Raw genomic sequence first — 13,401 nt, forward strand, 5'->3', positions numbered from 1 at the left:
AAACAACTACTTCTTTTAGGACAAACATCTAAAAATTTTCAGTTTTTTCAATTGCTATGGTTATTTTGATCAATTCTGTGATTGTTGGATTTAGCTGAGTGGACTTAGTATGACTGGCTGCTTCATCTGTCCTATTACAAGTGTCCAATTACAGCCAATTGTCCGTCCACAGTGTTTGATTACAAATGTAAAGAATGATTGGTGAAAAATAAAGCAGCTGATGCACCAGTCACATTTGAGGAAATTGTAACGGTTATGATAAAGACGACAAGAAGAACAACAAATGACAAGATGCTAATCAGCTTTGGTCACATCCATTTTCTTTATTTTGAAGAGCTGAACAATAGTATCATTTTCATGACAACCTTCAGCAATATTTGTCAATCCGGTTAATTGCCAAACTTCATCTAATTGTATTTTAAAACAAATAAAGAAGTTGGCATTGCGTACATGTGTGAGACTGGTTCTGGGTGGAAAACTTCAGTTGATGTTAGCGGGGATAGCTCACCGCCATTTTAGTTCATAAATGTCTCATCACTTAAAAATAAAACAAGTTGTTACATATGTATTTCATGAGTTAGTAGATTAAAATTGCTGCCTAGATTGAACATACTGAATAGAGCGTGTAAGGTATCATAGAAGTATTCGTAATTTTAGTAATAATAGCAGCAACCCTGTTGTGGTAGCAACAGAAGCAATGATATTGTTAGTAGTCCAGACAGAGGTAGTTATATTGTAGGTAGTAGTGATAGTGTTGTGTAGCAGTTAGGATACTGAAGTGGCAATAGCAGTAATAGTATTGTAGTAGCAGTAATTATTGAAGTGGTGATAATGTTGTAATAGTAATAGAAATAATGTTGTAATGGTAAGAGTGATAATGGTGTAATAGTACTCGTAATAGTAGTAGTAATATTGTAGCAGTAATAGTAATGATGTTGTAGTAGTAATAATATAATAGTAATAGTAATGATGTTCTGCCAGATTAATTAATTATTAATTATTATTATCATTAACATTATTATTAACAATTAACAGTTTTAAGCTAAATGCTTTTGTATTATGCATTATTTTGATGAAATTATTAATTGTATTTTGTGAATAATCTTAAATTGTGAATAATCTTAAATTGTGAATAATCTTAAATTGAGAATAATCTTAAATTGTGAATAATCTTAAATTGTGAATAATCTTAAATTGTGAATAAAGTTCAGAAGTGATTAACAAGAGAACTTTTTTTTATAATTAACAGTCTTCGATTTAAACGAGAAAGCCTCTGGAGTTTCCTATAGATTTCCTACTGGGAGGAATACGGCTTCTCTGAACTGTTGAACCACTTTTGCTATCTCTTGCGAAGACAAGTTATGATTGGAATCTATGTTTTCTTGAACGAAACGGTGCACTTCCTTGACATGATTTTTAAAGTCATTCTACAAAGTAAAATATAATGTTAGAAAGATATGAAAGGAACTTCTGTTTGTACAGGAACATACAGTCTCTCACAACAGAGTTTGGATTCACTCCACGGACCGATCATCGAAATCTGGAGAAGAGGTTGGTCCTTTTTGCCTGATTTAAAATTGTTTTATGTTTCTCGACAGTCAGGCCTATGAGATTACTTATAAGTCTTACCATGAATTTATGAGATCTATCATTGAAGGATGTCGAAGTGAATAAAAAAAGCCGACAAATATTTTCATTTGCATCATGCAGGCCATAAAACTGGCTGCGGAAGTAAAAACGACTGGTTGAGATTTTTGAACGACCATCTCTAAAAAGCCATTCATATTTTCATCATGGAATTACTCAGCATGAAGACCCCGATGTGTTCGAAGGCTAGAAATAGGAACAGAGTAAACATAATGGGCAATGAAAGGTAATCCATGCAACGCAAGAAATACTAAAATAACTACACTAAACAGGCAGCTGGAAAATGGAAATTGGTTAAAACATCTTTCTGTAATTAGTGTACACTTAAAGTTCTCTATATGTCAAATTTTTGAGACCTTTCAGCGTCGGCCATGCTCAGATTATAAAAGTGAAGTGGACTCTTCCTGTCAGAAAAAAATATTTTTCACTTGGATATAAGCTTGTTAGACAACTCTTCTGCCAGATTAATCGTCGTAATGCCAATGCTGATTTCCGTTTGCATTCCCTTTTCACCAATCCTTAAAGCGATTTCTAAGTAAAAATATGAGTTCATAGCCGTTTTCCGTTCATATGGCCCGACCTGTTTCGCTTCAAATAACTTTCTATTGTTTGACTATCATGGCATGTTTCATATATAATGGTTCCTTATGCATGAAGAGTCAATAAAGACATTGAAATGAACAAAACAACTTCATGATGCAGAAGTGGAAGAAAAATGGAAGTAATTCAACTTGAAATGGGACCTTTTCAAGGCCATGGTGTACGACTCTGTTCTGATATCTTTGAACGTGTCTATTAAATCAACAATAAGAACATCTAAAGGAGAGCATGAAGTGAGGTTTGGGTCTATTCGTGATTAATTTGACGGAACGGCTGTCAAACGACTTCCGTCTTTGGTTTCCTCAACAATTATTGAAATACAAGAGATAACCAAATAACGTTCAGCGTTACTCAGCGAAGTAATTCCTACTGATATTTTCTGATCAAAATGGCTATGTAATCTGCATGACTTTCACTCGGCAGAGTGATCTTCCTATCAAATTCGAAAGCTTTGATCACATGTTAAAATTCGACCAATCACTTCCAGGCAACGGCTGAATAATCAATTAGAGTGTTCTACGCAGCAAAAATTTTCACAGAACTGTAATAAACCAAAAAACGAAAAGAAGATACATTTTTTCAAAACTCTGATACTCAAGGTATAAAATCTAACTACAATCTTACCCAGGTTCCTGACGCATTCATTCGAGAGCAGAGCTCATCAGCAGCGGTTGTGCATAGGTCTAACAATGACTCCTGTTGTTCTTCATCGGCGGAAGCGATTGTTATAATTTCTCCAGCAAAAATTACAAGCATGGTAAAGTCATCCAATGATAGTGATGGTTTTTCATCCATCCTCTCCTCTAAGGCCATTAATACTTTCTTTAAATCTCTACTGGACTCTACGGTTGAGCATATGTCTCTGATTTTAACACTTTCTCGAGCACTATCCATAATCTTCCGTAAGCGCGAAGCTACCATGTTCATTCCTAATTTATTATCGCAGAAGTTTGAATCCAATCCTAGATTGCTCTTCGCATAGAAATCCAACAGGAGTGTCAAATTCCTCTTAACTTCATACTTAGTTAAATCTTCAACAAGATCTAGTCTTGGAATACTTCCCATGGCTTCCTTAACGAAATTAATATTATCCCACGAAATCCTTGCTTCGTGCTCTAGTAATCGTAATATATCCATAGAGTCGGAACAATTATTAATCGGTATGATTCCTTCTAAATAATAACGAAGCTTTCGAAGATCATCCTCTCTCAGCTTCGAAGACATGTCAATCATTTTACGCTTAAAATTAGTCTTCATTAATTCATATGTTAACTTAACTTCTGTTTGTGATGGTCCTTGCATTACTTCAGTACGCATATTTTGTGCCAATCGATTGCATGACCGACTTCTTATACCCAAAAATGCTGCACAATACCATATTTGGGCGGGTTAATGACGTACATGCACTCCAAGACAACTATTAATATTACGCGCGTATAACACTATTTAAGTGTATCGTTTGATGAAGATTCATCGATTGGGAATTTGTCCCACGCTCGTGACAAGACGAAAAAACATCTTTCCCTATTTCTTTACCGAGCTCTAAACTTATGATCTCTCTTATTCTATTTACAAAAATGACGCTATCGACGTTGTTGATCCTATAGCAGTATATATATGCAGGCACGTGTCTTATGAACTTCGTAGCGAGGAACCCGTAGGTCTGAGGTTCGATTCCACATTGAGACTTGAAATTGTTGCTTTGTTCTACGCTCGTGACAAGACGAAAAACATCTCTCTCTATTCGGTCATATTTCCAAAGTGATATTCCTTAATTTTTCAAGCAGTACGTCCGATGAGATAAAAGTTTGCGTTCAAAATTTTAATGCAATGAGATCGAACGTTTTCTTTACAGTTACACAAGAAGGGACAATCTTGGTCGCTCGTGAGTATCCCGCGGAGTAAACTTATTTATTTATATAAATGCATCAACCCACGGGCTACTAAGATAATGAGAGTACAATATCTGAAATTTTGGTGAAGACTCTGATGTTGACTTCCGCTCAGGTTGTCGAAAAGTCGGTCACTTTTTTCAGACCACTCGATCACATGTTATCCCCAGGTTCAAACCGTAAAATGCGAGAAATATGAAATGCGTGAAATATGCCTGCTTTGAAAAAAAACTGAACAATTTGGATCATGCAAAAATATGAAATAAACGCACAAACGTGTAAAGATGTAGACAGATAATAAACCTTCAGTGGTATGAATTACTGTTTCCTTGGATTTTGCAGATACTTGGCATGCAAAACTAAGCACATAGCATCTCTGAATTTTATCAAAATGTCATCTTCATGGTTCTGTGGCACATGCAAACTACTTGGAAAGCAATGGGGTGCCTTATGTCTTTGAAATCGATCTGTGGCCTGTGTGAGAAAGCTGTTTCTCAAATGATGACTCTGAAACATACTTTTTTTCACCACTTGCTAAAGTGCAATCCCAATGAAACGATTTGTATGAAGATCAAGAAGCTGAATATTTCCATGACCCAATTTCATTCTGCCATTGCTATAATAATGGCACCGAAACATGAGAGCTTTACTACACCACCCACTCTCCCACCCCATTATAAGCACCCCCCCCCATCCCATTATATGTTTGTCTCAGGGGACTATACCTATCCTAACTCCGCCTACTTGCAGAGCCGCCCGTGAAAAAGGACTGAAAAATCAACGTTAAAAGATCATGCAAACAACGCCTGATGGGCTTACCAAGAAAAACATCACTGCCATAATTGGATAAAGTCAACTCCAGTTTATTCAGCACTGTTCAAGTTCTAGTAAGAAGACTAGAACTTATATAAGATATACTTATATAGTATATAAGTATATAATATATATATAAGTATATACTATATAAGTAACTATTACATACTCTAATACTTCAAGACTAGAACTTATATAAGACAATCCAGTTGTGTTTTTGTGTATACCTAGATATACGTTGTAACATTCATTCTTTAGCACTTGAGTAAGTTATAAGTCACAATTCAGTTTTTTTTTTGAGTAATTTTCCGCCATAAGTAGTAAGTAAGGTTTTCTTTTGTCATTGTAGAGTTATACGATTTTCCGCCATAAATTGTAAGTAAGTTTTCTTTGTTGCATAGTTTTTCGTTTTTTTTTTCCGCCATAAGTTGTGTGTTCATTTTTTTCTTGGTACTTGGTTTGCTTCTTGTTAAACTTGTTTCTTGGTTCATTTGTGGTACTTTCTTACTGTGTATCTTTCTTGGTTTCAATCTTTAGTCATTCTTTCAGTGTAATACTCGATCGTTAGAAAATTCTCAAATAGCATCAATATCAAAAGTTTCAATTTCAAAGTTTCAGTAGTAGTAATATTTTAGCAGTTTTTCGAAATTTCTTGAACATTCAATAGCATCAATTCACAATCCTTTGCCGACGATATCCTCAAAACCTTTTTTGAAATTTTTTCGACTTTTTTCATGATTTTTCTATTTTTTTGTTTATGCAATAAATTCTGGTTGTAGTCAGTGTCAGTCACTGAGTGTCAGTCTGGTGAAGTGAGGGTAGAACTCTTAGACTTCAACAGAAGGAAGATGTAGGCAATGATAAATCAACCCCCCCCCCCAAAAAAGAGCGGTCTTTCACGCGCGCTAAAAGCGAAGTGCTAAAACAATGAAGTGGAGCTCCACTCCATTGCCAGCACGTAAAACATTCTATAGTCTGTGAGAAAAATTAAAGTGAAATGAAACATAAAAATGCGTCTCTACTTCGCAGCTTTTTTTTTCCTTTTTTTTTTTGTCATGCAACCGCGCGATCCAGACCGCCTGCTATTCTACAGAAGTGCAAGGCTCAGGGGAGGGGTAGGTGACACCTCCCCCCTGATCCTCTGGAAACTTGCTACGCTGATTAAGACTGTTATACTAATTATCTATCTAAAGGAAAAAAGGAGATTCTCTCAGTTGTCGAACCACGTCTGCTACGACGTTGCTGCGGTTGCACTCTTCCTGCTGACCCCAAACCTCAATGCATCTTTTTTCCACATAATCACAGAAATTATCCTGAAAGGGATTATTATAAATTTGTGAGCAACATTAGACATTTCCGGGCTGCCTCATTAATTTTAAACCACCGGCTAAAACGAAGTAGATTTGTGGCAAATTGATCTAAATAAAAAGCAATAACGATATTAAAAAAAAAAGAGACGAGTATGGACGCGAGTAGAAACTGGTAACCAGCTGACAGCTTTAGGATGGACTGGAAACCAATGATCAAAGTTTACTTTCGATATCTTTTTCGTTCAGAATGATTGCATCAGAATTGGACGAGCACTGTTTCAATCTTACTTATAATTATTGGTTTTGATTGTTATTAAGTATCACCTGTAATACATATTATGAAGGCTGAGCTTCTTAAAGCGTGCAAAGTATAATATTCTATCAGAAACAACATTATGCATAAGTATCGAACTGACGAAAACGAAGTGCGAACCTCTTTCAAAAAGGCAAAATTTTGGTACTGCCTCTTCACTGCTGAAATTATGTCATTAGTGATCAGTTTCATTCAAACCAAACTAGCCATTTTAAAGTGGACTTCTGGCGCGACCAACCATAAATTAAATAACAGCCTTTATTAATACAACTGACAACTTCCGCCATTTTACTTTAGTAATTCCGGGAATAAATAGCTTATTTTAGGAACAAAACATCGCATTATTATAGAAAAATGAAAATTCTTCTTGCGAAAACTGTTTAACAAAAGATTTTCTTTGCTTACCCAGCTGCCAAGATCCAACATCCTGTAGCTAAGCATTTCAGCCAAACTGAAACACTGCTCTAACATTTCATTCCCGCGTATGTCGTCGCTTCTGGAAGCTTGCGCCGCCACAATGATTTCTCCTGCAATTATCACAAGCATGGTTAGTTTACTCCAAGATGATTTCAGTCCACTACGCACATCAACTTCTTCCTCGAAGACTTGGTGGATGTTTTTGTTTGACTCTACCAGTGTTCTCATTCTTGCGGGGTCAAATCTGCATCTTTCGTTTTCCGTGACGATTGTCAACAAATGACGTGCGGTGTTTTTCATCGAGTGGGAAACGTAAACAGGATCCAGTTGTAGTCTCTTTCTCGCATAGAAATGCAGAAGAAGCGTCAGATCGCGTCTAACTTCAAACGTCGTTAGCAGTGTGGCAAGATCCAATCTCTTAATTGCACTTAAAGCGTCTTTCAAGAAATTAACATCGGTCCAGGAGATTTTACCCAAATGTTCTAATGAACGTAAAATGTTTAAAGAGCCTTTATCTTCCGTCGGTATTAGTCCAAAACAGTAGAAACGAAGCTCGTCCTGCTGAAGTTGATCCAGGTTGCGAGAAATCTGGAGCAAAACGGCAGAATAAGCCCGTCGAAGTCGGTCGGAAACCTCGTTAGTCGGTGACGACATGGCGGTGTCGTCAATGGCGGCAGAGGGAAAGAAAAATTGTCTGCCTTACTCTTTATACCCTAGGTGCCCAAACAAGCACCATAAAAGGGCATTGTAATTAACTAATGGGACTTTGCCGAGAGAAACCACGAAAACCATTTTTTTTTCTGTTCCCAATATAGAGCTTTATAGATAGGAACGCAAGGCGTGCAGGAAATATAGATTATTTTATTTTGTCTTTGGTTTTTTGTTAAATTGTTTCTTCCGAATTTCGATGGCGTCTTAAAACATTGCTTATGCGGCCTACTATGTATCAGTCATCCTCCAAAGCGTGTGTCATTATACGTAAAGCCCAGGGCCGAATTTTTCAAAAGGGGGTTAACGTTAATCTAGCATTAAAAGTTAACTTGGGCTTTAATTTCCTACGTAGAGGAGCGCGTTTGAGAGGTTAGATTTTGTTGGGCTTTATCTTAGTATGACTCGAGATTAACGGAAAAAATACAAAAGAAAAATTCCCTTAGCAGAGGTAAAAAACTAAACGAAAAATTTGCACTAAGCCCTAGTAAGGAACAAACCGGCCCAGATCTCCATCGGAAAGCAATAACGACGCTACTGCGATCCGAACCGAAGGTGAAATTGGTTTCCGGGTTGCAAGTCAAGTAAGTGCCCGGATGTTGAATGAGGGGTTTATGATGCGCAGTCTTTCCTAATTTATTAGAAATTGTGAGTTTGAGTCATGGCTTTGCCGACGGCAACTTCAAGGCTGAAACCATTTGCGCAAGGAGAGGGGTTGTTGAAATATCAGATTCCGTCTGTCTTTAAAGAGTTTGTAGTTGGATGTGTGAGAGATTTAAGCATTAATGATAGGGCAGCGTTGAGGTTTTTTTGCTTAGGTAATGTACCGGGTTCGCAGTTGGATGTAAATCTTGAAAGTGATGCTGATATCTTTAAGTTGTTTGAATTTCTTGTTAGGGATAGCACACTGTCAGTAAAGGATGTATCATTCTTAGAGCGGTATCTATGGAAGATTGATCGAGAGGATATCATTCAGAAGCTTAAGCAGGTTGAATTACGTATGTTTCTCGGCAACATTGTTGAAGTTTACGTTAAATTAAGCGGTTGTGTCCGGAAAGATGGCCGTCCTTTGGGGTGTGCTGGTCGTTCTGATAGGGTTGTCGATTTTTTATTAGGAATTAAGACAAGGAATAAGAATTTGATTGAGGAAATTTTGAATCAGTTGAGTAGAATTGATGGTATGTACGATGGTATGGATGATGTTGATGGCACTTTTATGCGTATTTGTGACGAAATTATTCGCTCTGATCTATCTTGGTCTGGGTTTATGGTTTCCCTCGTGATTATTGGTGAGTTGTATGGCTCGTATGGTCTTTATTTCGGCACTCCGGTCGATGTGGCGGCATCAGATGGGTTTTACGTATGCGCCTTTAGTGGAACGAAAACAAGCCAGTTGTTAGCAGAATGGATTTTAGAGAAAGGTGGAATGGTAAGTGAATCAAACATCACTATTATAACTACATCTTTTCGATATTACGCCGCCATCAGCCACAGGTTCTAATACAAAATGAAGGAAAACGGAACTAAGACTGAGATAGAGTTAAAGGTGAAAATATGTGTGACTGTATCTTTCAACAAAGTTGTGTCCCGACAACAAAGTCGCCGCATAATAATGTATACATTACGGAATAGAAACAAACTTTAGTTGCAACTTCATATGCATTGTTACTTGGTATTTAATCATTACCAGCTTCACTTTGACTTAACATAGAAGTAGCACTTGACGAGTTAGCTATATATCATCGGCTCAATCGGTTTGTGACGCTCTGCTCCTCGGGAGCATTCTGAAGAGTGGACTTTCGATTTATATGGAATGCTGTGCATGTCTGTGCCAGACATTTTTGTAACTGAGTAGGTTGACTCCAACTGTAAGTGTAAAGGAAAACCTGCTGCTCACTAGAATCGATCAAAGTATTGAATCAATCAGTCTCGATAGTTTCTTTGCGTTTATTTAATGTAAGTTTATTAACTTCGCCATCAAAGTAAGCGATTAAAACGTATATTCTAACTCATGCATGATTGAACAGCCAATAATATCAATATCCAAGCTGAAAAATGAGACAGTTATGCAAATTTATCCTGCATTTGTTTAGTCTTGGAATCTTTCGAAATTTTTGATAAAGAAGAAAAGAATTTCTGTGTTTCGAATTAAGTGCAATATTTACCAAAGAATAAGAGTTAAACGGAGAGACAGGTACATTGTATTCGTTTTTGGTTGGGATTTCGCATCGATTTAACTAATGCATGTATTTTTTCATTTATCAGAAAACCTTTAAGAAGTTTGTCAGGTCGCAGCGAGGAGTACTGGACAGCAAAACAGACTTTCCAGAATCGCTGAGGGAGATAAGAAGGCTTCTACAGATCTACGTTGAGACATAGAGTACTCGTGAGGCTATTTTGAGACGTAAAGCGTTAAGGAAGAGTTAAGGAAGAGTTAAGGAAGAGTTAAGGACGTTAAGGAGTATGATTTCGAATATTTAAAGACGTCCCCTCTTATAGACTGCCACCTTGCCGTGGTGGAGGGGCTTGTGCGTTTCAATGATCCTGAGAACTCAGCCGGCGGAGGCATGTGAGCCTCTGGCAGGTACAACCAAGCCGGAAAGATCAACGGAGAGAAACCAGACTGAAAGGCAGTCAAGATGCTTACTTTACATGATACTACGTTCCTGTCACATTCTTGAGCACATATGCTTGTACACCAAAACGTAACGTATTAAAAAAAATTTAAATGTGCGCCGCAAGAATGAGGACACTGGTGGAGTCAAACAAGAACATCCTCCAAGTCTTCGAGGAAGAAGTTGATGTGCGTAGTGGACTGAAATCATTTTGGAGTAAACTAACCATGCTTGTGATAATTCCAGGAGAAATCATTGTGGCGGCGCAAGCTTCCAGAAACGACAACATACGCAGGAATGAAATGCTAGAGCAGTGTTTCAGTTTGGCTGAAATGCTTAGCTACAGGGCACTGGATCTTGACAGCTGGGTAAGCTAAGAAAATCTTTTGTTAGACAGTTTTGGCGAGAAGAATTTTACTTTTTCTATAACTATGCAATGTTTTGTTCCTAAAATAAGCTACGTATTCTCGGAATTATCAAAGTGAAATAGCGGAAGTTGTCAGTTGTATTGACGTAGACTTTTTTAATTATAGTTTGTCGCGCCAGAAGTCCACTTTAAAATGGCTAGTTTGGCTTGAATGAAACTTATCACTGATGACACAAATTCTGATGCAATCATTCTAGAGATAGAAGATATCGAAACCCCAAACCGCAAAGTATTGGTTTCCAGTCCATCCTGTAGCTGTGAGTTGGTTACCAGTTTCTACTCGCGTCCATACTCTTTCTTTTTTAAATATCATTATTTATTTTTATTTTGATCAAATTGCCATGAATCTACTTCGTTTTAGCCGCTGGTTTAGAATAAATGAGGCAGCTCGGAATTGTCTAATGTTGCTCACAAATTTACAATAATTCCTTTTAGGATGATTTCTGTGATTATGTGGAAAAAAGATGCAGTTAGGTTTGGGGTCAACAGGAAGAGTGTAACTCAGTCGTAGCAGACGTGGTTCGACAACTGGGAGAATCACCTTTCTTTTCTTCCGATAGGTAATTTGGTACAGCAGCCTTAACAAAGTTGCAAGTTGCAAAGAGTCAGGGTCATTGCATGTCTTTGCAGGATGTTTGTGGAAATGATATGATCCTGGCCACAATGAGTTGGGTTGGTTACCCAATGATACCCCCTGAATGGCTGTGATATGGCGCCTGTTGAGCTTCGCCTGGGATGAAACATGAGCTGGGGTATCCAATCCCCGGGGAGTGCCCCGCGAAGCAAGCAGGTGACCTTGCTATCTCAGTCACAGGATAATACCCTTGTTATTACGAACAAGGGGGGGACCAGGAAACCGAAAACACTCTTAAAATATCACAAAATATCATTTCCCAACTTCTTCATACTATACAGAAAGCCCTAGGGAATTTGAAATTTCGAGCCAATCATACACTAACCCCTTATGAAAAAATTCAATATGACCGCCATACGAGTCAATCCAGAAAGAAACAAATGCCAAAACATTTCGAATGATGTTGCTGGAAAGCAATAGGGAAAGAATGATACCCTTTAAGAAGGCTTGAGTACCTCCATTGATGCTATCTCTGTGGGTGACAGGAGTTAAGAAGCAGACCAATCTTGAAAAAGCTATAGTTAAAGATTAAAAGCAAATTTCACACAGTTTTCATCTTTATCCCACACTACATTATCATTTGCAGATTTGCTTCACTGGAAGACTCGGCCAAGATATCTTGGATGGACGTTTCCTTCCTGAAAAAATGTTTGAACAGTATCGGAAAGGAAGATCTCGTTGTCATCCATATCGAATTTGAAATGAGTCATATTAAGATAAAACTCAGCAAAATCTTAGCTCTTATACGTGCTCTTCTACATAAGAAATTACAAAACCAAGGTTAACTTTTAATCCTAGATTAACGTTCACACCCTCTCGAAAAATTCGGTCCTGGGCTTTACGTAGAATGACACACGCTTTGGAGGTAGACTGATATATGGTAAGCCGCATGAGTAGTGTTTTAAGACACCATCGAAATTCGGAAGAAACAAGAAAGACAAAATAAAATCATTTACAAGTAGTGTTTTAAGACACCATCGAAATTCGGAAGAAACAAGAAAGACAAAATAAAATCATTTACATCTCCTGCACGCCTTGCGTTCCTATCTATAAAGTTCTATATTGGGAACAGGAAGAAAATGTGGTTTCTGTGGTTTCTGTCGGCAAAGTACCATTAATAATTTACAATTCCCTTTTATGGTGCATGTTTGGGCACGCAGGATATAAAACTTCAGGCAGACAATTTTTCGTTCCTTCTACCGCCATTGATGACATCCTTTATGTGATCACCGACTAACGAGGACTCTGACAAACTTCGACGGGCCTATTCTGCTGCTATATTTCTCGCGATCTGGATCAAATTCAGCAGAACGAGCCTCGTTTCTACTATTCTGAACGAATGCCGACGGAAGTTAGAGACTCTTTAAACATTTTGCGTTCATTAGAACATTCGGGTAAAATCTCCTGGGACGACGTTAATTTCTTGTAAGAAGCTTTAAGGACAGTTGGAATATATTATCTCGCCAAACTGCTGAAAAACTTTGAAGTTAGACGCGATCTAAGGCTTCTCCTGCATTTTTATGCGAGAAATAGACTACAACTGGATCCAGTTAACGTTCCCTTTCGATGAAAACCATCGCACGTCATTTGTTGACAATCGTCACGGAAAAAGGAAAACGAAAGATGTAGATTTGAAACCAAGCTTGTAACTTCAAAAAACTGTAAAGAGTGTATAAAATGTGAAATACACGGCATCATTAATTAGTTTCCTTCATGCTGGTGACTTACTTTTATGCCTCATGCCGGAAGGTACTTATCGAAATCAAATTTTTTTTTTGCAAATTGAAAACATTCATTTTTTTGAGATCTTCTATCTTCCCAAATTTTTCAGAGGATGAATGTGAGTAGATCTATCTTTGCGAGAACGAGTTTCGACTTACTCTCTTCTGTGTGAAGCTGCATTTCATGTCACCAGCTACCTAACACGACTCTCTTAACTGGTTTCAAATTTACCTCAGTTTTCATAACTAACTTTAGAATATTTGAATATTTAAAATATCTCAACTCTCTTTAAAAAAAAAATAC

General features: G+C 37.4%; 3 protein-coding genes across 3 annotated transcripts; 1 reads left to right on the plus strand and 2 right to left on the minus strand.

Annotated features, from left to right (window-relative positions):
* Positions 1–303: 303 nt before the first annotated feature.
* LOC131774899 (uncharacterized) lies at positions 304–3,565 on the minus strand. The gene is made up of 2 exons (XM_059090993.2): positions 2,872–3,565; positions 304–1,427 (listed from the first exon to the last, which is right to left on the minus strand). Exons 1-2 carry the CDS (start codon positions 3,562–3,564, stop codon positions 1,284–1,286), a joined length of 837 nt encoding a protein of 278 aa, XP_058946976.2. The 5' UTR covers position 3,565; the 3' UTR covers positions 304–1,283.
* A 1,746-nt stretch (positions 3,566–5,311) lies between these two features.
* Positions 5,312–7,684, minus strand: LOC131774882 (uncharacterized). The gene is made up of 2 exons (XM_059090974.2): positions 6,981–7,684; positions 5,312–6,265 (listed from the first exon to the last, which is right to left on the minus strand). The coding sequence occupies exons 1-2, from the start codon at positions 7,644–7,646 to the stop codon at positions 6,140–6,142; spliced, it is 792 nt and encodes a 263-aa protein (XP_058946957.2). The 5' UTR covers positions 7,647–7,684; the 3' UTR covers positions 5,312–6,139.
* A 664-nt stretch (positions 7,685–8,348) lies between these two features.
* LOC131774892 (uncharacterized) lies at positions 8,349–10,079 on the plus strand. The gene is made up of 2 exons (XM_059090987.2): positions 8,349–9,129; positions 9,966–10,079. The coding sequence occupies exons 1-2, from the start codon at positions 8,362–8,364 to the stop codon at positions 10,077–10,079; spliced, it is 882 nt and encodes a 293-aa protein (XP_058946970.2). The 5' UTR covers positions 8,349–8,361.
* Positions 10,080–13,401: the final 3,322 nt, after the last annotated feature.

The sequence above is a fragment of the Pocillopora verrucosa genome, chromosome 4 (genome assembly GCF_036669915.1).
Source record: "Pocillopora verrucosa isolate sample1 chromosome 4, ASM3666991v2, whole genome shotgun sequence".
NCBI classification, from domain to species: domain Eukaryota; kingdom Metazoa; phylum Cnidaria; class Anthozoa; order Scleractinia; family Pocilloporidae; genus Pocillopora; species Pocillopora verrucosa.

Excerpts from the sequence above, each read along its gene's own strand:
- LOC131774899 (XM_059090993.2), bottom strand. The coding sequence starts at position 3,564 with ATGCGTACTGAAGTAATGCAAGGACCATCACAAACAGAAGTTAAGTTA. Across the intron at positions 1,428-2,871 it reads TGAATGCGTCAGGAACCTGG|AATGACTTTAAAAATCATGT; the intron begins GTAAGATTGTAG and ends TTTACTTTGTAG.
- LOC131774882 (XM_059090974.2), bottom strand. The coding sequence starts at position 7,646 with ATGTCGTCACCGACTAACGAGGTTTCCGACCGACTTCGACGGGCTTAT. Across the intron at positions 6,266-6,980 it reads TGTTGGATCTTGGCAGCTGG|GATAATTTCTGTGATTATGT; the intron begins GTAAGCAAAGAA and ends AATCCCTTTCAG.
- LOC131774892 (XM_059090987.2), top strand. The coding sequence starts at position 8,362 with ATGGCTTTGCCGACGGCAACTTCAAGGCTGAAACCATTTGCGCAAGGA. Across the intron at positions 9,130-9,965 it reads TTTTAGAGAAAGGTGGAATG|AAAACCTTTAAGAAGTTTGT; the intron begins GTAAGTGAATCA and ends TTCATTTATCAG.